At 45.0% G+C, this 27,622-nt stretch overlaps 1 protein-coding gene across 9 annotated transcripts in view; it reads right to left on the reverse strand.

Moving 5' to 3' along the window:
* Positions 1–499: 499 nt before the first annotated feature.
* nfkb1 (nuclear factor of kappa light polypeptide gene enhancer in B-cells 1) overlaps positions 500–27,622 on the reverse strand; it is a 34,519-nt gene continuing 7,396 nt past the window's right edge. For 5 of the 9 annotated variants that reach the window (XM_056438926.1, XM_056438924.1, XM_056438928.1 and 2 more), the window contains 18 exons: positions 20,740–20,891; positions 15,119–15,282; positions 13,873–14,031; positions 12,011–12,115; positions 11,618–11,709; positions 11,257–11,395; positions 10,854–11,006; positions 10,456–10,740; positions 9,800–9,929; positions 9,612–9,726; positions 7,170–7,386; positions 6,769–6,938; positions 5,510–5,612; positions 5,005–5,141; positions 3,530–3,599; positions 2,617–2,780; positions 2,195–2,342; positions 500–2,110 (listed from right to left, as the gene is read on the reverse strand). In XM_056438926.1, the coding sequence (XP_056294901.1) occupies positions 2,040–2,110; positions 2,195–2,342; positions 2,617–2,780; positions 3,530–3,599; positions 5,005–5,141; positions 5,510–5,612; positions 6,769–6,938; positions 7,170–7,386; positions 9,612–9,726; positions 9,800–9,929; positions 10,456–10,740; positions 10,854–11,006; positions 11,257–11,395; positions 11,618–11,709; positions 12,011–12,115; positions 13,873–14,031; positions 15,119–15,282; positions 20,740–20,891 (2,574 nt within the window). In that variant the 3' untranslated portion in view covers positions 500–2,039. The remainder of the gene's footprint in view (positions 2,111–2,194; positions 2,343–2,616; positions 2,781–3,529; positions 3,600–5,004; positions 5,142–5,509; positions 5,613–6,768; positions 6,939–7,169; positions 7,387–9,611; positions 9,727–9,799; positions 9,930–10,455; positions 10,741–10,853; positions 11,007–11,256; positions 11,396–11,617; positions 11,710–12,010; positions 12,116–13,872; positions 14,032–15,118; positions 15,283–20,739; positions 20,892–27,622) is intronic. The other 4 variants (XM_056438930.1, XM_056438931.1, XM_056438933.1 and 1 more) reach the window with 2 other exon arrangements.

Here is a 27,622-nt window from a genome sequence, read left to right on the forward strand (position 1 = left end):
ACATTAGTTATTATTATCATGATCAATATTTATATTAGTACAACTAGTAGTTTTGTTATTATCATTCTCATTATTAATAATGTCGTCACTATTTTAGTTTCATTATTCTTGAGAAAATGACGAGTGTCTTATCCATCAAAGATCTTCTACCTCCGGTCGAGCAAGTTCCAAAGCCTAATACATAAATACTATATATATATATATATATATATTATATATATAAATATTATATATATATATTGTATGTCTTAGGCTTTGGAAGTTATATATATTATATTATATATATACTTTTGTTGTGTATATATATATATTATATATATATACACACAACAAAAGTATTTACAAATACAATGTATATTACTGCAATATTTAATAACTAAACTACCTTAAAGTTAATTATATATATTTTTAAATAATTATTGATGGTTTTAAAGCAGCAACATATTATTTTAATTTGTTAAAATATACACATTGTATTCATCAGTTAGGTGGAGGGACACAATATTTACTTCATTTATTTTTTGATCAACCACATTTAGATTATTCTGCTTCCCACGACAATATTTACAAAAATAAAGTACAACAAGCCCTGTGTTGAGCTTCATAGGTTTAATTTGCACGAACTAGAATACAATTAACAATTCAATTAAATCTACCATATACAAGTATATATATTTATATAGTATGTGTAATTAAAGTTAAATGTGTATTTTTAGGAGAATATCACAGTACTTCCTGTGGCCAAATTTGTGGAAATGACACAAGTCAAGTAATTATTTACAGTTATAAATAAACACACTTAACAAAAGTTTATATATATATATATAAAAAAACTTTATTTAAAAAATAACAACCAATGAAATGCTGGTGTTGACTGTACAGTGCTGGCAAATATATAAATATCAAAGGAGCTTCGGTTTCACACACAAGAGACAACGACTCCTCACAGCTCTAGACTTCTTTTTTCTTTTCCCACAATGCTTTGCATCACGCGAGGCTCAAACAGACCGTCCTCCACCTCCTCGACGAAAATACACGAAGAATATTATTAAAAAAGAGTTGATGGTTCATACACATGTTGACCAATGGGAGTCCAGGACTTTAAACCAAATGTCCATGACTGAGTTTACCTTAAATGACACAAACGAGACAATAGTTTGATTAAAAGAATAAATATTTATATAAAGTTGTATTCTTTTCATCAAACTGTGTAAATGAATATGAATAAACGGTTTTCCGTGACTTTTCCAAAACTTTTGGAAATATGTATTTTTTTCGAGGTCTTTTCCAGGCCTGATAACTATTTTAAAATGTCAGGACTTCTCCAGGTTTTCCCTGAGCGTACGAACCCCGTTTCTCTTTGAAAGGTTTTCGGTGGTGAGAAGGACACAAATTACAGGGCGCTGAAAATTGAAAAAAACACAAACCAGATTTAAAAACGTGCACATTGAAAAAGGAGTTCCACTGTTTCTCAAATGTCTTAAAAGACAATGTTCAGGTGTTCATATTTAGAGAGTTGTTGGGATGATTCCCCCTGGACCAGGACCAGAACCAGAACCAGGACCAGGACCGGGACCAGACTGTGGATCTGAAGCATGAACTGGAGGAATCCTCCTCCAGGTGGACGTGAGTGTCACCTGAAGACACAATTAATAAAACCGTTCCTTTCGGGGTAACTGACCCTCTCTACAGTCATCTCAGTATCAATAGCACCGTCCCCCTGCAGACACTAATCAATCACGTCAACACTCTGTACACCGCGTGACCTTGGAGGGACTCTTTGGGGTCAATGATTCCTCTGGAGGAACCAGACACGTGTTCTTTGGTGGAGCTGCTGGAGTGTAGTGTGGGCGGACAACCGTCAAAACGGCACTTTAACTTTTCGTTTCTCGTCCCCGTTCGGTTGAATCTTAGCTGTGAGAAACCTTCGTCCCCGAGTCGAAGGCCGAAGGCGTCACGCCGTGGAGAGCGTCACGCCGTGGAGGGCGTCACGCCGTGGAGGGCGTCACGCCGTGGAGGGCGTCACGCCGTGGAGGGCGTCACGCCGTTGAGAGCTCCACGCCGCTGTCCACCCGAGGGTCCGCCTTCGGATCCCGAGCCAGAGACTCGCCTGCGGAGGGAGAATCACGCCTGAGTGAGTCGCCGGTTTGAACCCTAACACCTGGACGGCGAGCGCCTCGTGTGGTCGGCTCACCGCTCGGCTCCTCCTCCTCCTCCTCCTCCTCCTCCTCATCCTCATCCTCATGGCGGCGACGCAGCGCCTCCTCCAGGACGCTCAGCCCTCTGCACTCGCCGACTGACCTGAGACCAGCCAGCAGGTCCCTGACCGTCCCGCCTGAAACCTGCAGGAAGTCAGAGGTCAAACTCAATCAATTCATCCAGTTAGATCAAATAAAACCAAATTGATTAAGAGAGGAAGCGAAAAATAAATCGTATGAGGAGTTTTAAACTGAAATATAATCTAAACAAAGGCATTTAAAGACAACATGAGGAAAAACATTAAAATAAAACAGTTCAAAGTTGGATTTCTTTATTTTCAATATCTTAAACTTTCTCAACAATTCTTAAGAGCTCATCTCTCATGTGACATATCAAATGTGTGTGTGTGTGTGTTACCTCGTAGCTGTCCAGCAGTGTCTTGGCGGGGGAGGGGCTCAGCCTGAAGGCCGTGTTGAGGATCCCGAGGCCCAGACTGTGAGCCAGGTTTTCCCAGCATCCTTCACTCTCCAGAGCGCGACACACCTGCTGCTTCACCTCCAGGTCCAGGATCGCCAAGTCGCCTACACACACACACACACACACACACAGACAGACACACAGACACACACACACTTGAAAACAGCTGACTCACTTCACTCCCTCCCCAAATTTAAGAAGAAAGGTTAGAGGTCACACAACTTTAGTTGAGCTTTCCCTCCTTGTGGACATTATTACACACATGTTCAATGTTATTTTTATTAATTAATTAAATGTATATATTATTTATTTAATCAGGATTTTCTATTTTATTATTCACCTTATGATGCTTTATATTTTTATTATGTAATCAATGTTTTATATTTTATGTATTTATTCGATGATTTTTTAAATTGTTTACGTTTTATATTTTTGTTATTTATTCAATCACGTAATTATCTAAATATTTATTTAATATTATCTATTTAATTTTTTTCGATTTCTTTATTCACATAATGATCAGAATATATGTTTTCAAGAATTTACATATTTTTTTAATAGTTACTGTTTTCATTAATTGCCATGGCATTAAGTTGGATTTATAATTAAGAATAATAATAATAATATGTTATAGAGTCATTATAACTATATGTTTCTGTTGATGTCTCACTGTCATTATGTATAATTACCCTGTTTAGTACATTTGTGTGTACGTCTCTATTTCTTCATGCACAGATACAAATACACTTTAATGACCCCGTTGATTAAACGTCATTCAATGAAACTTTAAAAACAAAAGTTTTAACTACACGTTAGTGTGTAAATATTAAATGGCCTCAGATTGGAGACTCACCTTGAGAAGGGGTGAAGGCTTTTTGTGGACATTTTGTTTCATATTCTTTTCCATTCAGAAGCTCCAACACCTGCAAACACACAAACACACACACACACGCGCCGTCATAAAAATGCACTGCATGTTTTCAATTTATATAAAATTTATTAAATATATATATATTATATATATATATATATATAATATATTTATATTAAATTTATTTATATAAAATAATAATAGATTTTTTATTTTTATTAAATAAAATATATATAAAATAATATATATATTTTTTTGTTTTGTTGTGGAAATATATAAAAAAGGTATATATATTATATTATATTACATTATATATATATACATATATATATATATACATATGTATATATATTAGGGCTGTCAGCGTTAACGCGTTAATCTATGCGATTAATTTGGCCGTGTTAACGCACTAAAATATTTTAACGCAATTAACGCAACTTTGTTTACTTCCGGTGTTCATTGAAGTTTTTACACTCAAACCGAGTGTCAAACCGCGGCATTGCGGTTTAACACTGTTTCCGTTTTTAAAACAATTATTTCTCCGCGAAAATAAGGAGCAGAAATGAGTTTAAACTCGTGGATGAATCAGTCGGGTTTCCTCCTGCTCCTCCTTCCTCCCGTCTCCCCCTCTGATACACAGAGGAACGGAGGGGCGACGTGTCGGGGGACGCGGCGCGGAAAGAACTCGTCACACGAAACCTTCACCGTGATTGGTCAATCCGTTTGTCTGTTAACATTTTGGGAAAAAAACAACCAATGAACACTCAGTAAATCACAAAGGACCTCCCACCTCACAGGTGAGGCTCATTAGCAGCCTGTCAGTCAGAGAACCAGAGAACACGGCGCGAGGACAATGAGCCTCATTGAATAGAGCTGAGATTGTTCTGGAATGTTTGATGTATAACACGTGGGGGTGTGTCATATGCAAACGCCTTAAAAAGGTGAATTTACATTTTTTTGTAAAATGTATAAAATGCCCCCAGCCTCCAGAGGGTGAACGTGACATATGTGAATGTCAGTCAGTTACCAAGGCCACTGGTTCTGCTGCTGTTCAGTGTTAAAGATGACAGGACCAATGGGGTCTCAATATACTTCATTTTTTTTACTAATCTGGATGTTTCACTGAAGAAACAATTTATCATCCACAATATTAAATACCTCGCTGGCACTTTATAGGTAGGAGCCTCTTTGAAAACACAGCTCTGTGTGAAGTTTGGTCTTTAAAAAGAATGAACTTTTAACTTTTAATTGCGATTAATCGCGATTAATGAATTTCAAAATATGCGATTAATTAGTTAATTTTTTTTAATCGATTGACAGCCCTAATATATATATATATATATAGAGAGAGAGAGAGAGAGAGAGAGATCACTGCAGTTCATCTGCTGTTGAACCTGTTAAACTGTTTAGGTTAGGCTCTTATTTTGAAAACCGTGTCTCTTTAGTTACAGCTGTACCTGAGTGGTGGCGGCCATGTTGAGAGGAGTGGTTCCTGGGATGTAGCCTTCATCTTCATCCTCATCCTCCCTCTCTTCATCACAGTCCTCCTCCCTGAAGAAGAGTGGCTCAAAGTTCTCCTTCTGAGGGTTCGCTCCTGAAACACACACACGCTCTGTTGGTTAAACAACAACAACTAACTAACCAACTAACCAACCAGCTAGCCATAACCAACTAACCATAACCAACTAACCATAATCAACTAGCCATAACCAACTAACCATAGCCAACTAAATAACTAACAAACCAACTAATTAACTAACCATAACCGACTAACCAACTAACCATAACCAACCAACTAACTAATCAACCAACCTACCAACTAACTAACCATAACTAACTAACCAACCAAACAACTAACCAACCCACAATCTGCAGTGTCTGTCTCACTGCAACAACAGTGAGACAGATAACAATACGGTCTCTATGCTAAGCTAAGGTTAGCATCTCCAGGTGTGTGTTTACCTGCAGCCATCAGGAGAGCCGTCAGCTTGACGGAGCCTCGGCCTGCGGCGATGTGGAGGGGGGTGGAGCCGTTGAAGGTGAAGCAGTCCACCTGAGCGTTTCCCTGGAGACGGGAGGCATCAGTCAGATCTTACTGGGGAACCACCTGAGACCACCTGACCAGGGAGACCACCTGACCAGAGAGACCACCTGACCAGGGAGACCACCTGACCAGAGACCACCTGACCAGAGAGACCACCTGACCAGTGGAACCACGTGACCAGGGAGACCACCTGACCAGAGAGACCACCTGACCAGTGGAACCACGTGACCAGTGAGACCACCTGACCAGTGGAACCACGTGACCAGGGAGACCACCTGACCAGAGAGACCACCTGACCAGTGGAACCACGTGACCAGTGAGACCACCTGACCAGTGGAACCACGTGACCAGTGAGACCACCTGACCAGTGGAACCACCTGACCAGTGGAACCACGTGACCAGGGAGACCACCTGACCAGGGAGACCACCTGACCAGTGGAACCACGTGACCAGGGAGACCACCTGACCAGGGAGACCACCTGACCAGTGGAACCACGTGACCAGGGAGACCACCTGACCAGTGGAACCACGTGACCAGGGAGACCACCTGACCAGAGAGACCACCTGACCAGTGGAACCACCTGACCAGTGGAACCACCTGACCAGTGGAACCACGTGACCAGGGAGACCACCTGACCAGAGAGACCACCTGACCAGTGAGACCACCTGACCAGTGGAACCACGTGACCAGGGAGACCACCTGACCAGAGAGACCACCTGACCAGTGAGACCACGTGACCAGGGAGACCACCTGACCAGGGAGACCACCTGACCAGTGAGACCACCTGACCAGTGGAACCACCTGACCAGTGGAACCACGTGACCAGGGAGACCACCTGACCAGGGAGACCACCTGACCAGGGAGACCACCTGACCAGTGGAACCACCTGACCAGAGAGACCACCTGACCAGTGGAACCACGTGACCAGGGAGACCACCTGACCAGAGAGACCACCTGACCAGAGAGACCACCTGACCAGTGGAACCACGTGACCAGGGAGACCACCTGACCAGAGAGACCACCTGACCAGAGAGACCACCTGACCAGTGAGACCACCTGACCAGAGAGACCACCTGACCAGAGAGACCACCTGACCAGTGGAACCACGTGACCAGGGAGACCACCTGACCAGGGAGACCACCTGACCAGTGAGACCAGAGGAACCAGTGCCTGTACCTCCAGCAGCAGGCAGCCGGCCAGCGACACGTTGTCCCTCTCGGTGGCGAGGTGGAGCGCGGTGCGTCCACAGCCGCGCTCCTGAGCCTCCACGTTAGCCCCGCCCACCAGCAGCTCCCTGAGAGAAGACAGCTGATTGGCCAGGACGGCCAGGTGGATCGCACACAGACCTGCGGAGACGCCACGGACGTTTTGTACACGCTTTCTGTGTGTGTGTGTAGCTGCTGTGTTGGTGTGTGTGTGTGTGTACCTGCTGTGTTGGTGTGTGTGTGTGTAGCTGCTGTGTTGGTGTGTGTGTGTGTGTGTGTGTGTAGCTGCTGTGTTGGTGTGTGTGTGTGTGTAGCTGCTGTGTTGGTGTGTGTGTGTGTAGCTGCTGTGTTGGTGTGTGTGTGTGTGTGTACCTGCTGTGTTGGTGTGGTCCAGCAGCTCACTCATCTCTCTGTGCTGCAGTAGAAACTGGACTATCCCTCCTCCTCCTCCTCCTCCTCCTTCCAGCCGGGACGCCAGGTGGAGCGCCGTGTTGCCGTGGCGGTCCGTCAGAGTCGGGTCGGCGCCGGCCAATAGCAGCGCTTCCACCGCCTCCCTCTGCTGGGTGATCACGGCCAGGTGCAAAGGAGTCTGGGATACATGCAGGAGGAGCTTTATTCATGCTTCCTCTCATAGTAGGACGCTTCCTTGATTCCTAACTAGTACACTTCATTGATCTCTAACTAGTACACTTCATTGATCTCTAACTAGTACACTTCATTGATCTCTAACTAGTACACTTCATTGATCCCTAACTAGTACACTTCATTGATCTCTAACTAGTACACTTCATTGATTCCTAACTAGTACACGTCATTGATCTCTAACTAGTACACTTCATTGATCCCTAACTAGTACACTTCATTGATCTCTAACTAGTACACTTCATTGATCTCTAACTAGTACACTTCATTGATTCCTAACTAGTACACTTCATTGATCTCTAACTAGTACACTTCATTGATTCCTAACTAGTACACTTCATTGATCTCTAACTAGTACACTTCATTGATCTCTAACTAGTACACTTCATTGATTCCTAACTAGAACACTTCATTAATCCCTAACTAGTACACTTCATTGATCCCTAACTAGTACACGTCATTGATCCCTAACTAGTACACTTCATTGATCTCTAACTAGTACACTTCATTGATCCCTAACTAGTACATGTCATTGATCTCTAACTAGTACACTTCATTGATTCCTAACTAGTACACTTCATTGATCTCTAACTAGTACACTTCATTGATCTCTAACTAGTACACTTCATTGATTCCTAACTAGTACACTTCATTGATCCCTAACTAGTACACTTCATTGATCTCTAACTAGTACACTTCATTGATCTCTAACTAGTACACTTCATTGATCCCTAACTAGAACACTTCATTAATCCCTAAATAGTACACTTCATTGATCCCTAACTAGTACACTTCATTGATCCCTAACTAGTACACTTCATTGATCCCTAACTAGTACACTTCATTGATCTCTAACTAGTACACTTCATTGATCCCTAACTAGTACACTTCATTGATCTCTAACTAGTACACTTCATTGATCTCTAACTAGTACACTTCATTGATTCCTAACTAGTACACTTCATTAATCCCTAACTAGTACACTTCATTGATCCCTAACTAGTACACTTCATTGATCCCTAACTAGTACACTTCATTGATCTCTAACTAGTACACTTCATTGATTCCTAACTAGTACACTTCATTGATCCCTAACTAGTAAACTTCATTGATCTCTAACTAGTACACTTCATTGATCCCTAACTAGTACACTTCATTGATTCCTAACTAGTACACTTCATTGATCCCTAACTAGTACACTTCATTGATCTCTAACTAGTACACTTCATTGATCTCTAACTAGTACACTTCATTGATTCCTAACTAGTACACTTCATTGATCCCTAACTAGTACACTTCATTGATCCCTAACTAGTACACTTCATTGATCTCTAACTAGTACACTTCATTGATTCCTAACTAGTACACTTCATTGATCCCTGTGGCAGCTGTGTCTGATTTGGCCTCGGCTGCTGGTGATTGGCAATCACTCAGCAGCCGAGGCCACCCTTATAAAAGCTCCCACTCGAGAGTGGAGAAGGGAGGTGAGCAGAGGCACGTGTTTTGCGGTCTGCTCGGTGTCGTGTGTGTGCCAATAAATATGTCGTTGAACAAACCCTCGTGCTGTCTGGCGGATCCTTGGTGCTGGGGGGGGAAACCCACGGGTGGCGGCCTCAGGCCTGCTACAATCCCTAACTAGTACACTTCATTGATCCCTAACTAGTACACTTCATTGATCCCTAACTAGTACACTTCATTGATCCCTAACTAGTACACTTCATTGATCTCTAACTAGTACACTTCATTGCCTCCTGCTTCCTAAGTAGGTCTCTTGCACCTTCTCTCACTCGTTTCCTTCTTATCTCCCTTAACAGAAAGCTGCCTTTTGTCCACCCTCGCTCACTTGCTTCCTTCTTATCTCCTGTAACAGAAAGACGCCTTTCTTACACCCAGACAAGGAAGCAACCCCTCTCCTCAGCAAGGTCGTTCCCTTGTTGTTAAACTGGAAACATCTTGGCTCCTAGCTTCCTAAGTGCTCCTCCTCCCTCTCAAACAGAGAGGTTCATCTATCGTTTTTTCTTCTTGCCCTTGGAGTAGGAAGTAGGATGCATCCTCGCTGCTAGGAAACTACGCTGAACAAAAGAACACAACGCGGGTAGAAGAAATGCTGATTTCCTGCTCGGCGCTGCAGGGGGCGGAGCTTTAGGGGGCGGAGCTTTAGGAGGCGAGTACCTGGTAGAGGTGGTTTCTCATGTTGAGCACCTCCTCTCCGGGCAGAGCGGAGACCACCTGCGTCAGACTCTTCAGCGCCTCCTGCTGGCTGTGGAGGACTGCCAGGTGGAGGCCCCTAGGAGGAGAGAGGAGGACGGTCAGAGCGCTGAAGGTGCGTCCTCGAGAGCGAAGACGAGGGTCTGACTGACGTGTCTCCGTCCTCGTCCTGCGCCGCCATCAGCTGCCGTTGCGCCGCCAGCAGATAGGCCGAGTCGCCGGTCACCGAATACCGAAACAGAGCCTCGAGCCGGCCGCCGGCCGCCTGCAGCCGGAGGTCGCCTGGCCACACAAACACATCATTACAGTACGAAAGGGAGACATTTTATTTAAGCTAATAGTTTTTATGCCACACAAAGTATAACAAAACATTTAAAAGCAGAGAAATGTTTAAGTTTCACGTCACTGGTTAGAAAAACATTTAAGAAAATACATTCTTCAACTTTTTAGCTGCCGTCACGTCATCGACTGAAACAATTAGACAATAAAAGCTTCTCAAATGTAAAGATCTGCTTCTTTGAATGAATAAAAGTTCCTAAAACGTCTCAAAAGAATCTAAAATGTGTGAAACGAGATTTTATTTAACACAAAGTTACTAAATATAAATACGTTAATTATCATCAATCACTTTGTTTTTTCAGCTGTTTTTAATTTAATCGTACTTCCTTCTTGTCATTTCAAAATAAAAGCTTCTTCATTTATGAACCAATATTTCTATCACCAATAACAGCAGCGATGCAGCGATGCAATGATCCGTGAGATGTTGATAAACCCTAAAGGGTTCACAGTGTGTGTATACGTTGTGTACCTTCAGGCTCCTCCGCACTGACCCCTCCCTCCTCACTCCTCCCCCCCACATCCAGGCCTCCTGGCCGGGCGGCAGCTCTCAGCGCGACCCCCGACCCCGAGTCATCGTCTGGGTGGCGGTCGTCTGTCACGTCGCCCGCTTTTTTCTTTTCCTCGTGTTTGAGGCCTCCTCCTCCTCCTCCTCCTCCTCCTCCTCCCAGACCAGCTGAGTATCCTGTGGAGAAACCTCCTCCTCCTCCTCCTCCTGCTCCGCCATAGTTGTAGGTAGTGAAGCCCTGGAAGTAACCTGGAGGACGAATCAAACGCACCATCAGTGGTCAGTCTTCTCAAATTGAAGCTCAAAGGTCACACTGACTTTCCAGGTTCTCCAGGTGTGTGGAAACCCCAGACTAATAATACCTCCTTCTCCTGCAGATCCAGGTCCTCCACCTGCAGCAGGACCTCCTCCTCCTCCTCCTCCTCCTCGGTACAGACTTCCACCTCCTCCGTGGCCGCTGAAGTCCTGGAAGTTTGGCAACGTCTTCTGTCTCTTCCTCTGCACCTCCTCCTTGTCTGGACACACAGGTACGAGGAGAGGAGCACAGGTGAGCTCCCTGCCTACTATCCACACCTGTGATCTGAGGGTGGAGCGACACCACCTACCTGTGATCTGAGGGTGGAGCTACACCACCTACCTGTGATCTGAGGGTGGAGCTACACCACCTACCTGTGATCTGAGGGTGGAGCTACACCACCTACCTATGATCTGAGGGTGGAGCTACACCACCTACCTATGATCTGAGGGTGGAGCTACACAACCTACCTATGATCTGAGGGTGGTAGGTGAAGGGCTTGGGGTCGCTGGTCTCGTTGTCGGACTTCCTCTTCAGCTGGACGAACACCGCCGTCGGCTTCTGGAGGTTCTGGTCTCGATACTTCGGAGTCTTGAACACGATGGCGAACTGAGGGCAGAGGACGGTTGTCACGGTAACAGAGACGACTACAGCTCATTCTTAAAGTACTCTGAGGAACTTCCATCTGGTGGTGGTCCCTTTAACGAGATTACAATAATAACTAGTACTACGAGTGTGACTAGTACCAACAGTAGTACCAACAGTACTATCAGTTGTACTATCAGTAGTACTATCAGTTGTACTATCAGTAGTATTACTGACTCCTTGTACCTGTCTGTGGACGTCTGTAGGGGAGAAATCTCCCTGAGCCTCCCAGGTGACCCCCGAGTTGTCTTCTTCAAAGAACCGAACCTGGATGTCATCTACACACACACACACACACACACACACAAACACACACACACACACACACACACACACACACACACACACACACTCACTCACACTCACACACAGACACACAGACACACACACAGACAGACACACACACACACACTATTATTGACCAGTTTCCCCTGTGACCCTATATGTGTTTTATATCACGGCTCTGAACCAATCAGATCGCTTGCTTTGCGCCTCGTGTTTTATATGAAGTTTAAAAACATCACACACTCCCACATGACAGACTGGACTTTGTTTTGCCTGGCTGTGTTTCTGCGTCACCTTTCTGGACCTTGTCACACAGCAGGTAGACCTCCTCTCCTCCGCTCACGCAGCCGGCGGTGCGATCCATCCTCACGATCTTCAGGTTGGAGGCGTTGGGAGCTTCTGAGGGGAGGGGAACACAGAAAACACAGGGGGGGGGGGGGTCAGTGGGGAGGGGACAAGAGACCGAGGGTTCGATTCCCGATCACGTAAGCTTCAAGCTGCATCTCAGACTCTAGAAACATCCACAGCTTACGGCAACTTATTCCATGGATATAAGCCACGCCCCCTATCCGGCCTCTCTATATATTTAACATATTCTGGCTCCGTATTTGTAGCGTTTAACCTCTAACAACCCGACATGTTCACTGCAGCTTAAAGGATCTCATTCACATTTGAGGGAAAGTGTCATAACTATAATATCAAGTGTCCCGCGTTAACCCTCTGAGCGCTGACGGTTTCTCTCTGATCTAAAGTCAATGAGTTCAAGAAGAAGGAAGTCCGTCCGACTCTTGGACCTGAGCCCGTCTGGGTTCAGGTCCTCTCGCCTCTCGCCGTCTGCGCCGGTGAAGTTGATAGTTTTCAACAGGAAGTTGCAGCGCACGGAAACCAGAGCAGCAGGACGAGTTCACAGAGATCCTCAGACCGGAGACTGCAACCAGTCTGGGACCTTAATGAAACCAGTCTGGGACCTTAATGAAACCAGTCTGGGGCCTTAATGAAACCAGTCTGGGACCTTAATGAAACCAGTCTGGGACCTTAATGAAACCAGTCTGGGGCCTTAATGAAACCAGTCTGGGACCTTAATGAAACCAGTCTGGGACCTTAATGAAACCAGTCTGGGACCTTAATGAAACCAGTCTGGGACCTTAATGAAACCAGTCTGGGACCTTGAACCAGTCTGGGGCCTTAATGAAACCAGTCTGGGACCTTGAACCAGTCTGGGACCTTAATGAAACCAGTCTGGGACCTTAATGAAACCAGTCTGGGACCTTGAACCAGTCTGGGGCCTGAATGAAACCAGTCTGGGACCTTAATGAAACCAGTCTGGGACCTTAATGAAACCAGTCTGGGACCTTAATGAAACCAGTCTGGGACCTTGAACCAGTCTGGGGCCTTAATGAAACCAGTCTGGGACCTTAATGAAACCAGTCTGGGACCTTGAACCAGTCTGGGACCTTAATGAAACCAGTCTGGGACCTTAATGAAACCAGTCTGGGACCTTGAACCAGTCTGGGGCCTTAATGAAACCAGTCTGGGACCTTGAACCAGTCTGGGGCCTTAATGAAACCAGTCTGGGACCTTGAACCAGTCTGGGGCCTTAATGAAACCAGTCTGGGACCTTAATGAAACCAGTCTGGGACCTTGAACCAGTCTGGGACCTTAATGAAACCAGTCTGGGACCTTGAACCAGTCTGGGACCTTGAACCAGTCTGGGGCCTGAATGAAACCAGTCTGGGACCTTAATGAAACCAGTCTGGGACCTTGAACCAGTCTGGGGCCTTAATGAAACCAGTCTGGGACCTTAATGAAACCAGTCTGGGACCTTAATGAAACCAGTCTGGGACCTTGAACCAGTCTGGGGCCTGAATGAAACCAGTCTGGGACCTTAATGAAACCAGTCTGGGACCTTAATGAAACCAGTCTGGGACCTTGAACCAGTCTGGGGCCTGAATGAAACCAGTCTGGGACCTTAATGAAACCAGTCTGGGACCTTAATGAAACCAGTCTGGGACCTTAATGAAACCAGTCTGGGACCTTGAACCAGTCTGGGGCCTTAATGAAACCAGTCTGGGACCTTAATGAAACCAGTCTGGGACCTTGAACCAGTCTGGGGCCCTGAACCCCCAGTCAGGGGCCCAGCAGCCTGGAGGACTCACTGCTGTCGTAGATGGGGTCGGACACGACGGGCTCCAGCCGCCTGGAGAAGCCTCCGTCGCTGTTGGGCAGGAAGGCCGTGAACATGAGGCGGGCCACGCTGAGGTCCATCTCCTTCGCCTGCAGGGACGCGGCGCTGCTCATCACGCTGCGCTGGTGGTCTGGGGGGGGGGGGGTATTATTATTATTATTATTATGAGAAAAAGGGAGATGATAATAACATTATTATTATTATTAACATTATTATCATTATTATAATGAGACAAAAGGAGATGATAATAATATTCTTATTCTTCTTATTATTATTATTATTAATAATAATATTGTTATTATTAATATTATTATCATTATTATAATGAGACAAAGAGTTATGATATTATTATTATTATTATTAATATTATTATTATAATGAGACAAAGGGAGATGATAATATTATTATTATTAATATTATTATTATAATTATTATTATTATAATAAGAGAGAGAGGGGGCCGTTAATAATAATATTATTATTTTTATAAGAGAGAGAGGTGGGCAGTTAATACTATTATTATTATTATAAGGGAGAGAGGGGGGCAGTTAATAATATTATTATTATTATTATTATTATAAGAGAGAGTGGAGCAGTTAATATTATTATTATAATAAGAGAAAGAGGGGGGCAGTTAATATTATTATTATTATAATGATAGAGGGGGGCAGATAATAATAATATTATTATTATTATAATGAGACAGAGGGGGGGGGCAAAGGCTGAGATGATAATACTAATATTATTATAATAATCATTATAATAATATTATTATTAAAATAATAAGACAGAAGGAGGGGGGATAGGCTGAGATAATAATAATGATTATTATTATTATAATAATAATAATGACATTATTTTTAAAATAATAATGATAGAAAGACAGAGGGAGAAAATTAAGATGATTGATGGTTTGTCACTTTCTTAAAGTGTCTCTTTTTTTTATCCATATTTCTCTTTAAATCTTGTAACAAAATGTTTTCACATCCCTAAAATGTCCTACAAAAAAAAATGTCCCAAACTAAAATTCTTTATTTTCTAAAATGTCCCCAAAATGATCCTTTAAGATTCTGACTGAAATGTCCCCCTTCTTCTAATATGGTCACGAGTACAGGCTCACACACACACACACACACACACACACAGACACAGACACACGCACGCACACACACACACACACACGCACACACGCACACACACACACACACACACACTGACCGGTGAGGTCCCGGGGCGCGCGGACCTCCCCCTGCAGGGCGTCGATGTCGGGGTGGATGCGGACCCCCCCGCTGTGGCCCAGCCTCACGGCCTCCACCATGCGCTCCTCCAGCGTCTTCGACACGTTCTTCTTCGTCACGTGGAGGATGCCGAGGTTAGGGAAGCTAGGACACACACACACACACACACACCGTGAGCCTCACGCCGAGCGAGTACATAGAGTGTGTGTGTGTGTGTGTGAGAGTGTGGATGTCGGTGTATGTAGGTGTGTGTGTGTGTGTAGGTGTATGTAAGTGTGTGCTTGTCTGTGTATGTAGGTGTATGTAAGTGTGTGTCTGTGTATGTAGGTGTGTGTGTGTGTGTAGGTGTATGTAAGTGTGTGTGTGTGTGTATGTAGGTGTGTGTGTGAGAGTGTGTGACCGTGTGTGTGTGTGTGTCTGTGTGTGTTAGTGTATGTCAGTGTGTGTATATGAGTGTATGTGTGTCTGAGAGTGTGTGTGTGTATGTTGTGTGTGTGTGTATGTACGATATGTATGCGAGTGTGTGTGTTTGTATGCATGTGTGAGTGTATGTGTATCATACCTGCAAACTCATGAGGGGTGAAAAAGGTGACAACGGGGGGGGGGGGGGGGGTGCAGGTGACTTTCTTTCTTTTTTTGTCACCACACCACATCCACGTTGTTTGAAGCCTCAAAGCTTTTAGAACCACAACTACAGTCATTTTATTGTTCTGACCATAAATCTAAATAATGATAATAAACAGTAAGAACAAAAGGTCCTCCGCTCTGACTCAGCCCTATAATGATAGTAATAACAAATATACATTGTCATTATATATAATATGGTTAAAGTCATTCATGAACCAACTTCCTTTTTTTTTCCTGAACAGTCCTCATGGACTTCTCCCTGAATCTGTTCTGTCTCTACCTGTTTGTCACGATACTCATATTATAACTTCTATACATATTACATACCTGCCATAAATATCATGATACCCGATACCAGAATTCAATACCATACAAACAATATGGTACCATAAATACGAGACTGGTATATTTATCTATAATAGTAATAAATAAAACATCTGTATGGTTCACTTTTTACCAACTTTTTCAACACTTAACAAATGTCAGTAATATTAGTATTAATACAGCCAGATATGAATGAAACTACATGGTCAGTGGCGGTTCGTCCATAGGGGGCGCTAGTGCGCCGCCCCTCTTAAAATTTGGATGAAAAAAAAAGAAGAAGAAAAGAAAAAAAAATCCTGTCAAAAAACATTATATGCCAAATCATTTAAATAGTAAATATACCGTGTTGACGCGCTAAATGTGTGTGGGAGACCGTAAGCCCCTGTCAACAACCACTTAAGTTAATGTGAAAAAATATAATATATCGCCATTATCACGGAGAGAAGCCCCTCCCCTTTTTCGAGGCGCTGGTCTAACGTGTGTGTACGGCATCGATACAACATTTCAGTCGTTTTGGCAATGACCGGCGATTGGATTATTGGGCAGATCAGAGACCCGTATGTTCCCTCAGCCCACAGAGCAGTGTTGCCAGGTCCGCGGTTTTCCTGCGGAATCGGGCAACTTTTGAAGTGTTGCGCGGGTTGAATTTTGTGTCCTTGGTTCGGGTAGACCTATTTTGCATGCAAATTACATGAATATCTTTAAATAAAAATCCATATTTTAAATGAAATAATTTATTCATACCCAAATCCTACCAAACTGACTCCAGATCAGCACGTATACACATTTTATTTATGATAATATACTGTATCTAATTACACAAGGCCATTTTAGGACCTAGGTGAAATAACTTGAGGGAAAACTGCTTTTAATGCTGGCAAACTAAACATATGTTGTTACTTTGTAGATATTACAATACATTTGGCAATGATAGCAATGCTGTTGGACTTTAAAAGCAGTGTATATGGTTTGGCACGGGCATATTTTGAGTTCTGATATTGGGCTGGTTTTTGGGCTGGTTTTATCTCACAGACCTGGCAACCCTGCCAGGGAGCTCCACCTCCACGCAGGTACGCGAGCAACATAGCTAGCAGAAGCTTGTTGTTAGCATGGCGTCGGTGACTGAAAACTCTGTGGTATCTCTACGCGAAAGACCTTTCAATCGACGGTCAGATATTGACAAGAAGAGGCTGAAAGAGTTGGGACCCGAACATCCGGAATTAAAAATTCAGCAGCAAATCGCTGACTGCGGGAGGACGACACCGGAGATTCTCCTCTAGCCGATATGCTAACCGGAGCTGGTTAGCTGAATGCTCCATGAGTAATTCGTTTTTTGTTCCCCTGTCTGTTGTTCCAAAGTCCTGGGACTGAAACTCTCTGGACTACAACGGGGGGAGGGATCTACAGAGCTTCAGACAAGTGTAAAGCACGAATCTTGCCGCAGTTATCTAGCTAAGAGCATGGAGCTAACTCGCTAACAGCTGTTAGCGAGTTAGCTTCATGCAGAGCAGTAGGAGACCGAACTGGCATCGAAACACAACGAAGAAGTTCTGAAAAACAGACACATTCCCTCAAGAATAATGAAACAGGCTGGTTACAGACATGATTGACTTTAACCAGAGAGTTATGGAGAAGTTTGACCACTTTAAAGAGAGGAGCTACTTGTCTTTAAAGTAGTGGGTCTGCTCTGTCCCCCAATGTAACATGTGATCTCTTTCTGACTCTATTCTGCTCTGAACCTCTTTCATGTGAGGGTGAAACTCTTTTATTCTGTAAACCTCTGAAACCCAACCCCATGTTTCTTAAAGCTGCTCTGAACCTCTCATGCTAAAGTCACAGTGTGTTGATAGTTGTTATTGGACCGTGTTGAGCACGCTGTGTTCTTGAAATAAAGCTTTGTTTTTTACAATATTCTACTCAAAACCTCTTTTCTTCTCATTGTTGAGTGCTATTTAAACTGCGCCCCCCCCCAAAAAAATTTCACCAGCCGCCACTGTACATGGTTCCATCATAGCATTGATGTTACACTATGAGGCCGTTAGTCTCTGACCAGATGATCCACAGTTCATCAGGATGAGCAGCTGGAGAGTTACACAACTTTACAGACTGAAACATTTCACTTCTGGCATCGTTTTATTTGTTAAGCCGGTCGGTCTCTAAGCTCCGCCTCTTCTCTCGCTGTGAGCTGCGCAGCGCAGTGTGCGCAGACAGCTCGACACGGAGCAGCGCGTGCGCTCTGATCGCTCTCTTAATGAAGTATCGATACTTAAAATATGCTAAATCACATCGTGTTTAACGTACGGGTACTTTGTTAGCATCGCTACACCGTGCAGCGGGACAGCAGCAAATGTAGCGGGCTAACATTCAAGCTAACCTAACTTCCCAAACGCTGTCGACATCTGAACGCTGATTGGCCGAGACACGTCCATCAAAGATGTTTTATTGCGAAGAGCACCACTCCACACTTTTCTCCGCGTCTCACTGCAATCTCAACAGCAGCGGGCCAGGTGACCCCCCCCCGCCCCCCCCCCCCCCAAAAAAACAAAAACTCTTCGGATCTCCGCGATTCACGTGGATGACCTATTTTGAGTTCAAAACGGTGAATTTCACCGAAAGGTGACAAGTTTGCAGGTATGGTGTATGTGGATATGTGTGTGTATGTGTGTGTATGAGTGTGTATGTGTGTGTATGTGTGTGTGTATGTGTGTATGTGTGTGTGTATGTATGTGTGTGTGTATACACTACCGTTCAAAAGTTTGGGATCACCCAGACAATTTCGTGTTTTCCATGAAAACTCACACTTTTATTTATCAAATGAGTTGCAAAATGTATAGAAAATATAGTCAAGACATTGACAAGGTTAGAAATAATGATTTGTATTTGAAGTATTAATTTTTTTCTTCAAACTTTGCTTTCGTCAAAGAATGCTCCTTTTGCAGCAATTACAGCATTGCAGACCTTTGTCATTCTAGCTGTTAATTTGTTGAGGTAATCTGTTGAAATGTCACCCCACGCTTCCTGAAGCACCTCCACTAGTTGGATTGGCTTGATGGGCACTTCTTGAGGACCATACGGTCAAGCTGCTCCCACAACAGCTCAATGGTTGAGATCTGGTGACTGGCCACTCCATTACAGACAGCAGCTGCCTGCTTCTTCCCTCAATAGTTCTTCACAATGTGGAGGTGTGCTTTGGGTCATTGTCCTGTTGGAGGAGGACATTGGCTCCAATCAAGCGCTGCCCACAGGGTATGGCATGGCGTTGCAAAATGGAGTGATAGCCTTCCTTATTTAAAATCCCTTTACCTGGTACAAATCTCCCACTTTCCCAGCACCAAAGCAGCCCCAGACCATCACATGACCTCCACCATGCTTGACAGATGGTGTCAGGCACTCTTCCAGCATCTTTTCACCTGTTCTGCGTCTCACAAATGTTCTTCTGTGTGATCCAAACACCTCAAACTTGGATTCATCTGTCCAGAACACCTTTTTCCAATCTTCCTCTGTCCAATGCCTGTGTTCTTTTGCCCATACCAATCTTTTCTTTTGATTGGCCAGTCTCAGATATGGCTTTTTCTTTGCCACTCTGCCTAGAAGGCCAGCATCCCGGAGTCGCCTCTTCACTGTCGATGTTGACACTGGCGTTTTGCGGGTACCATTTAAAGAAGCTGCCAGTTGAGGACCTGTGAGGCGTCTATTTCTCAAACTAGAGACTCTAATGTACTTGTCTTCTTGCTGAGTTGTGCACCGGGGCCTCCCACTTCTCTTTCTGCTCTGGTTAGAGCCCGTTTGTGCTGTTCTCTGAAGGGAGTAGTACACACCGCTGGAGGACATTTTCACTTTCTTTGCAATTTCTCGCCTGGAATAGCCTTAATTTCTAAGATCAAGAATAAACTGGCGAGTTTCACATGAAAGTTCTTTTTTTCTGGCCATTTTGAGAGTCTTATCGAACCCACAAATGTGATGCTCCAGATAATCAACTAGCTCAAAGGAAGGCCAGTTTTATAGCTTCTCTCATCAGCAAAACAGTTTTCAGCTGTGCTAACATAATTGCACAAGGGTTTTCAAGGGTTTTCTAATCATCCATTAGTCTTCTAAGGCGATTAGCAAACACAATGTACCATTAGAACACTGGAGTGATAGTTGATGGAAATGGGCCTCTATACACCTCTGGAGATATTTCATTAGAAACCAGACACTTCCACCTAGAATAGTCATTTACCACATTAACAATGTATAGAGTGTATTTCTGATTGATTTAATGTTATCTTCATTGAAAAAAACAATGCTTTTCCTTGAAAAATAAGGAAATTTCTAAGTGATCCCAAACTTTTGAACGGTAGTGTATGTGTATGTATGTGTGTGTATGTGTATGTATGTGTGTGAATGTGTATGTATGTGTATGTATGTGTATGTATGTGTGTGTATGTGTGTGTGTGTGTGTATGTGTGTATGTATATGTATGTGTATGTATGTGTATGTATGTGTATGTATGTATGTATGTGTATGTATGTGTATGTGTGTGTGTGTGTATGTATGTATGTGTGTATGTATGTGTGTGTGTGTGTGTGTGAATGTGTATGTATGTGTGTGTGTGTGAATGTGTATGTATGTGTATGTATGTGTGTGTATGTGTGTGTGTGTCCTGCACACCTGATGTTGGAGTCTTTGGGCTGCAGGTCCGTGACACAGATCCCTTTGTCGCACTGCTTCCCCACCAGGCTGTGCGCGTGCAGCTGGGGGTGGGGGGTCAGCGCCGTCACCAGCTGGACCACCACCCGGGCCGGGCCCTGGTAGTTACTGATCTGAAACACACGTCTCACACGTTCACACGTCACGCCGCTCGCTTAATGATTCACTCGTTTTCTCAAAACTGTTTTACATAAAGGAAATCAGATGTCAGAACACCACTGTGTTCCTGTTTCTGTGTGTGTGTGTGTGTATGTGTGTGTATATATGTGTGTGTGTGTGTATGTGTGATGACCTAAAATGGCGCTGTGCCAACGGCTGCTTGCTTCAGTAGTGGCGTTTTGCTTTTATTTTATTGTCTTTTTTTGCACTTTTCCTCTCTTTTTCTTTTTCTTTTTCTTTTCTTTCACGTTTGTCTTAGTTACGGTCGGACACTGGACCATAACTACTTTTTTCGATAATTCTACTGTGGCTTTTGTTCACTTTGTCGTGAGTATCGGAGAGCCACAGCAAAACAATGACGGGTCCGTCGTCTACTCGCGTGCTCAGCTGATCGCGCTGTGCAGGCCGCAGCTTCTGCCTGGAGAAAGACCTGTGATCCCGCTGGAGCTACGGAGAAGGGCTCGCGGCTGCAGATCGGGTGTCAAGCGGAGGGCTAAAACGAGGAGATACAAACCCTCGGTACCGTCGATCATAACGGGGAACGTGAGGTCTTTGGCGAATAAGACGGATGAGCTCGGCGCGCTGGTAATGACCGAGAGGATCTTCCGTGAGAGCAGTCTCTTGTGCTTCACTGAGACGTGGCTACACGCGGACTATCCGGATCACAGCGCGTCTTTGCCCGGCTTCAGGACTGTTCGGGCTGACAGAGACGCTACACAGAGCGGTAAGAAGAGGGGGGGCGGGATCGCTGTTTATGTGAATGAACGGTGGTGCCACCCGGACCATGTGTGCGTGAAGGAGCGCTTCTGTAGCCCGAACATTGAACTGTTGGCCGTGGGGATGCGCCCGTACTATTTGCCGAGGGAGTTCACGTCCGCCATTGTGGTTGTCGTGTGCGTGCCGCCATCAGCTGACGCTGAGGAAGCTGTGGACACCATCCACTCCACTGTGTCTGCTCTGCTGAATCATCAGCCTGGAGCATTCATGGCTATCACTGGTGACTTTAACCACACCACATTGGAAAAAGCTCTGCCAACCTTCCATCAATACATAGACTGCCCAACAAGGAACAATAAAACTCTGGACTTGCTGTATGCTAATACTAAGGTACGATACAGCGCCACTGCCCTTCCCCCCCTCGGCAGGTCTGATCATGACCTGGTCCGGCTGACACCCAGGTATGTTCCTCTGGTGAAGAGGCTGTGACCACCAGGACTGTGAGGAGGTGGTCTCTGGAGGCTAACGACGCTCTACAGGACTGCTTCGAGTCAACGGACTGGGATGTGCTGTGTGGACCGCACGGGGAGGACATCAACAGTATGACCGACTGCATCACGGAATACATCAAGTTCTGTGAACACACCACCATCCCATCACGGACTGTGCTGCTTCCCCAACAACAAGCCCTGGATCACCAGGGACCTGAAGGCGCTTCTTAACAAGAAGAAAGCTGCTTTCAGGTCTGGAGACAGGGATGAGCTGAGGAGAGTCCAGCGCAACCTGAAGGTGAAGCTCAGGGAGGGCAAGGACTCCTACAGGAGGAAGCTGGAGGCCAAACTCCAGCTGAACAACACAAGGGAGGTGTGGTCTGGCATGAAGCAGATAACTGGCTTCAAGGTGGGAGGGAGACAGCCAGGGGGCTCCCTGGAGAGGGCCAACCAGCTGAACTGTTTCTTCAATAGGTTCAGTTCACAGCCCTCTCCTGTCTCCTCCACACATCACACCTCCCAAACACCTCCTCCCCCTCTGTCCCCCCTGCTGAGCTGCACATCCACCGAGCCCTCGATAACAATGGGCTCCTCCCCCCTCCCCCCTCTCTCTGTGACGACTGACCAGGTGAGAAGACAGCTGGAGAAACTACACCAGCGCAGAGCTGAAGGTCCTGATGGCATCAGCCCCAGGGTCCTAAAGACCTGCCCACCCAGCTGTCTGGTGTCCTGCAGCACCTCTTCACCCTCAGCCTGAGGCAGGGGGAGGTCCCGGTGCTGTGGAAGACGTCGTGCCTGGTCCCCGTCCCAAAGAAGTCAACACCATCTGGCCTCAACGACTACCGACCGGTCGCCCTCACCTCCCATGTGATGAAGGTGCTGGAGAGGCTGGTCTTGGCCCACCTCCGGCCGCAGGTGAAATCGTCGTTGGACCCTCTGCAATTTGCTTCCCAGCCTCATGTGGGAGTGGACGACGCCATCATCTACCTGCTGCAACGAGCTCAGTCGCACCTGGATGGAACCGATGTCTCTGTGAGAGTCACTTTTGACTTCTCCAGTGCATTTAACACCATCCAGCCACTGCTGCTGAGTGAGAAGCTGCGGGTGGCCGGTGTGGACGCGTCCACCATCTCCTGGATCACTGACTACCTCACAGGCAGACCACAGTTTGTCAGAATGGGCCGTGTGCTGTCTGGAACGGTGGTCAGTGATGTTGGAGCCCCACAGGGAACTGTTCTGTCTCCCTTCCTCTTCACCCTGTACACCAGTGACTTCCAGTACAACACGGAGTCATGCCATCTGCAGAAGTACTCTGATGACTGCAGTGGTCGGGTGTATTAGGGATGGACGGGAGGAGGACAGGGCAGTGGGGAGTGACTTTGTGAAGTGGGCCGATGAGAACCACCTGCGGCTGAACGTGGCCAAGACCAGAGAGATGGTGGTGGACTTCAGGAGGAAGAGCTCCTCCCCCTCTGAGTGTCCTGGGAGTGGACGTGGACATGGTGGAGGAGTACAAGTACCTGGGCGTCTCCATCGACAGCCGACTGAACTGGAAGGCCAACATCAACGCTGTGTACAGGAAGGGGAGAAGTCGACTCTTTTTCCTGAGAAAGCTTCGATCCTTCAACGTGTGCAGCAAGATGCTGGAGTTATTCTACCAGTCGGTTGTCGCCAGTGTGCTGCACTTTGCCATTGTCTGCTGGGGGAGCAGCATCGGAGCCGGTGACACCAGCCGTCTCAACAAACTGGTTAGGAAGGCTGGCTCCATCATCGGCTGCCAGCTGGAGCACCTGGAACAGGTGGTGGAGAGGAGGTCGTTGAAGAAACTGGTGTCCATATTGGACAACCCGGACCACCCTCTCCACCCGGACCACCCTCTCCACCACCTCCTACAGAGACAGAGGAGTACTTTCTCCAGACGTCTCCTCACGCTCCGCTGCCACAAGGACAGATACAGGAGAACATTCCTGCCGACGGCTATGAGGCTCTACAACAGTTCACCTCTTGCCAGATCACCCTAACCCTTCTTATATTTTGTGTTTTTTTTAATTTAATTTTATTTTTTTATTCTTGTGTGTTGCTGCTACTGTCTCGACAAATTTCCCCTTGGGGATTAATAAAGTATATCTATATCTATCTATCTATCTATATGTGTGTGTGTGTATGTGTGTGTAGATGTGTGTGTGTATGTGTGTGTGTGTGTATGTATATGTGTGTATGTGTATATGTGTATGTGTGTGTGTGTGTATATGTGTGTGTGTGTATGTGTGTGTATGTGTGTATATGTGTGTGTGTGTGTGTGTGTATATGTGTATATTTGTGTGTGTATATGTGTGTATATATGTGTGTGTATATGTGTATGTGTGTGTGTATATATGTGTATGTGTATATATGTGTGTATGTGTGTGTATGTGTGTGCGCTCGTGTGTGTCTCCGCAGTAACGTTGCAAACTGCCGCGGTAAACAAACACCACTTCCTCTTCCCGGTACTGTCGGCCAATCGGATCGCTCCGTCACACAGACCCAGTTCCTAGAAACACGGCGAGTCGCTGCCGTTTCCTGGCGCCACGAAGGAAGCTCTAAAAACCTTCCGGTGGAACACAACCACCTTTATGTATGTTTATATATTATATACGTTATGCAGACATGTTCTCTCTCTTTGCCTCCGCAGGTCCTTTCCTGTAACTTGTGTTTTATTTTCACTTATTTTTAAAAGCCCTAAAAAGCTAAATAGTCCAAAATGTGAGCGTTGAATCTTCACCTGAAAGGGTTTTACTCAATAAAAAAGGCCGCAGGTGCGTCTCCTCGCCCGTCAGCGTGGGAGTCATCTTCCTCAGAGACACGTTGGTGAAGAGGTAAAGAAAAAGGTTTTATTCCCGTTTCCAGTGATGTCAAACTCTAAATAACAATCTGAGACATAACACACGCTTAGCTCGTTTACGCCTCACACAGGTGAGCTGATCCTGTGAAGTCTCGTTGTAGGTCCGACTCTATAAGTCCACTCAGCACCCAGACTGTATACGAGAAGTGGGCGTCGTTATGGTGATGTCACCCGTTGGTTTGAAGCTTCGAGCCGCCATCTTGGATTATGTTCGTTGTGAAAAACGTTCAAATGCAGCAGCCGCTAAAACGCTGCGTTCACGCGGCGATGGAAATATCCGTAACTACAACGGGCACTCGGTAGAGCGCATACCTTCGCATATAATAATAATAATAATCATTTATTTTATATAGCGCTTCTCAAGTCACCCAAAGTCACTTTACAGAGTCCAGAGTCCAGTAGTCATACACACACACAGTCGTCCCGGTGGTGGTAAGCTACATCAGGAGCCACAGCTGCCCTGGGGCAGACTGACGGAAGCGTGGCAGCCAATCAGCGCCTACGGACCCTCCACCAATCAGCGCCTACGGCCCCTCCACCAATCAGCGCCTACGGCCCCTCCCCCACCACCAACACTCATTCACATCCATACGAACCGGGGTGAGGCTGCGGTGCATGTCTTATGATGGTGGGGGAAACCGGAGGACCCGGAGTAAAGCCACGAGGAGAACATGAGGAGAACAAGAGGAGCGCAGGCACGAGGAGAACATGAGGAGACCACGAGGAGAACAAGAGGAGAACACGAGGAGAACATGCTCCACACAGAAAGGACCTGGAACCACCGGAACGACCGGGATTCGAACCCAGGGCCTTCTTGCTGTGAGGCGACAGTGCTAACCACTGAGCCACCGTGCTGCCCACAAGATTGGGCATTGAATTATGAACATTTTGGCATTATTTGCATGCCAATTGGATAAAAATTGGCCGCGCTATGGTAAAAAGAAGATTTTGACCTTTTCATGGCCTTGACCTTGACCTTTGACCCGATCGATCCCAAAATCTATTCAAATGGTCCCCGGATAATAACCAATCATCCCACCAAATTTCATGCGATTCGGTTTAATACTTTTTGAGTTATGCGAGTAAAACGCATACAAATAAATAAATACACGGCGATCAAAACATAACCTTCCGCATTTTCAATGTGAAGGTAAAAATGAGTTCACGACCGGGAAAAATTATAATAGCGGACGACAGCAAATAATGTGTTTAAATTAAACTGCGTAACAATGAAGGGCTCACGTTAGCGTGCAACGCGGATACATGAGCAGCTAACGGTTTATTTTAGCGGAACAAGTCGCCGTTTGTTCAGGTGCACTTTGAATAACGTAGTTAATCAATAACAGAGTGAAAGTCTCTTCAGCTATGAAACGCGTGAGGACAGAACGGCGTGGTGTGTTTCTGGGCTCGGATCCGACACCTCGCCACGTTTCACCTGAGATGAGGCTCAACGCCTTCCTGTGGTGACGCAACGCCACTTCCTTGTAATTACACGAGGGCATCAGGGGAGGAAATTCCCAACAGACATGAAACAGCAGATGTGTCTCAGAGAGCAAGAGTGAGAGTGTGTGCGTCAGAGTGTGTGTGTGAGTGTGTGAAAACCTGGGCAAGTCCAGACCAGCAGAAGAGTCTAAAACCCCCAAAACTCAATTTGCTTCTTTGACTTCCAGCTATAGAACTAAAACATGCTGCACACATCTCTACATTTTAATTAAATTGTATTTAATATAAATATGTCATATTAGAAAATAAATAAAATTATATAAATATATACAATTATATCTATATATAATATTTGTATACAAGTATATATATATAATTATTGCATTATTTTCATTTATTATGAAGAAAGCTATGCAGCATGTCATGCAGAAGAGAGCGGGTCACCGTCAGGCTGGTAACATTTGATAATCTTTAAATGATTAATAAAGTTTTACCGCAGCATCATTTTATTGCCTGAATATAATAATCATGTCCTCAGAGAGTGAACTGCACTGGTTTCTTAACTCTAAACACACCGTCATGTAAATATTGAGGCAGAATTCCGGTTTCTCTTCTTGGAAGCGTCATTAAATTTCATCTGACAAAAAAAAACCCTCAGTAAAGTCACCAATCGAGAATAAACACTTCCCTAAAGTCCCCACACACACACACACACACACAAATTACGAAATAATATGTTGCCAATTATAGATTCAAATATATTTATTTACTAATTTGAATTAACCAAGTCTTTTATTGTGAAATTTGTAAAGACCCAAACACAGAATTCAACATATAAGTCAATCAAAGGGAAGCACCACCACATATTTCTGATAAACACTTCCTCGTCATCATCATCGTCATCATCCCACTGGAGGGGTTTCCCCGCTCTGCAGCTCAACACGCACACGACGCACAAACTGAAAACAAAGACACACACGAGACACAAAAGACTTCATCTCCAGTCAATAATAATGTCTTATATTTATATAGTGTTTAATAAAAGTGGTTCGAAATACTACCACACAAACAAAATCATTGGCATTTAAACAACATATATATATATATTGTTTAAATGCAGATATTTAATATATAATTATATAAATATAAAAAA

Source organism: Pseudoliparis swirei, chromosome 19 (genome assembly GCF_029220125.1).
Source record: "Pseudoliparis swirei isolate HS2019 ecotype Mariana Trench chromosome 19, NWPU_hadal_v1, whole genome shotgun sequence".
In the NCBI taxonomy this organism is placed as follows: Eukaryota; Metazoa; Chordata; class Actinopteri; order Perciformes; family Liparidae; genus Pseudoliparis; species Pseudoliparis swirei.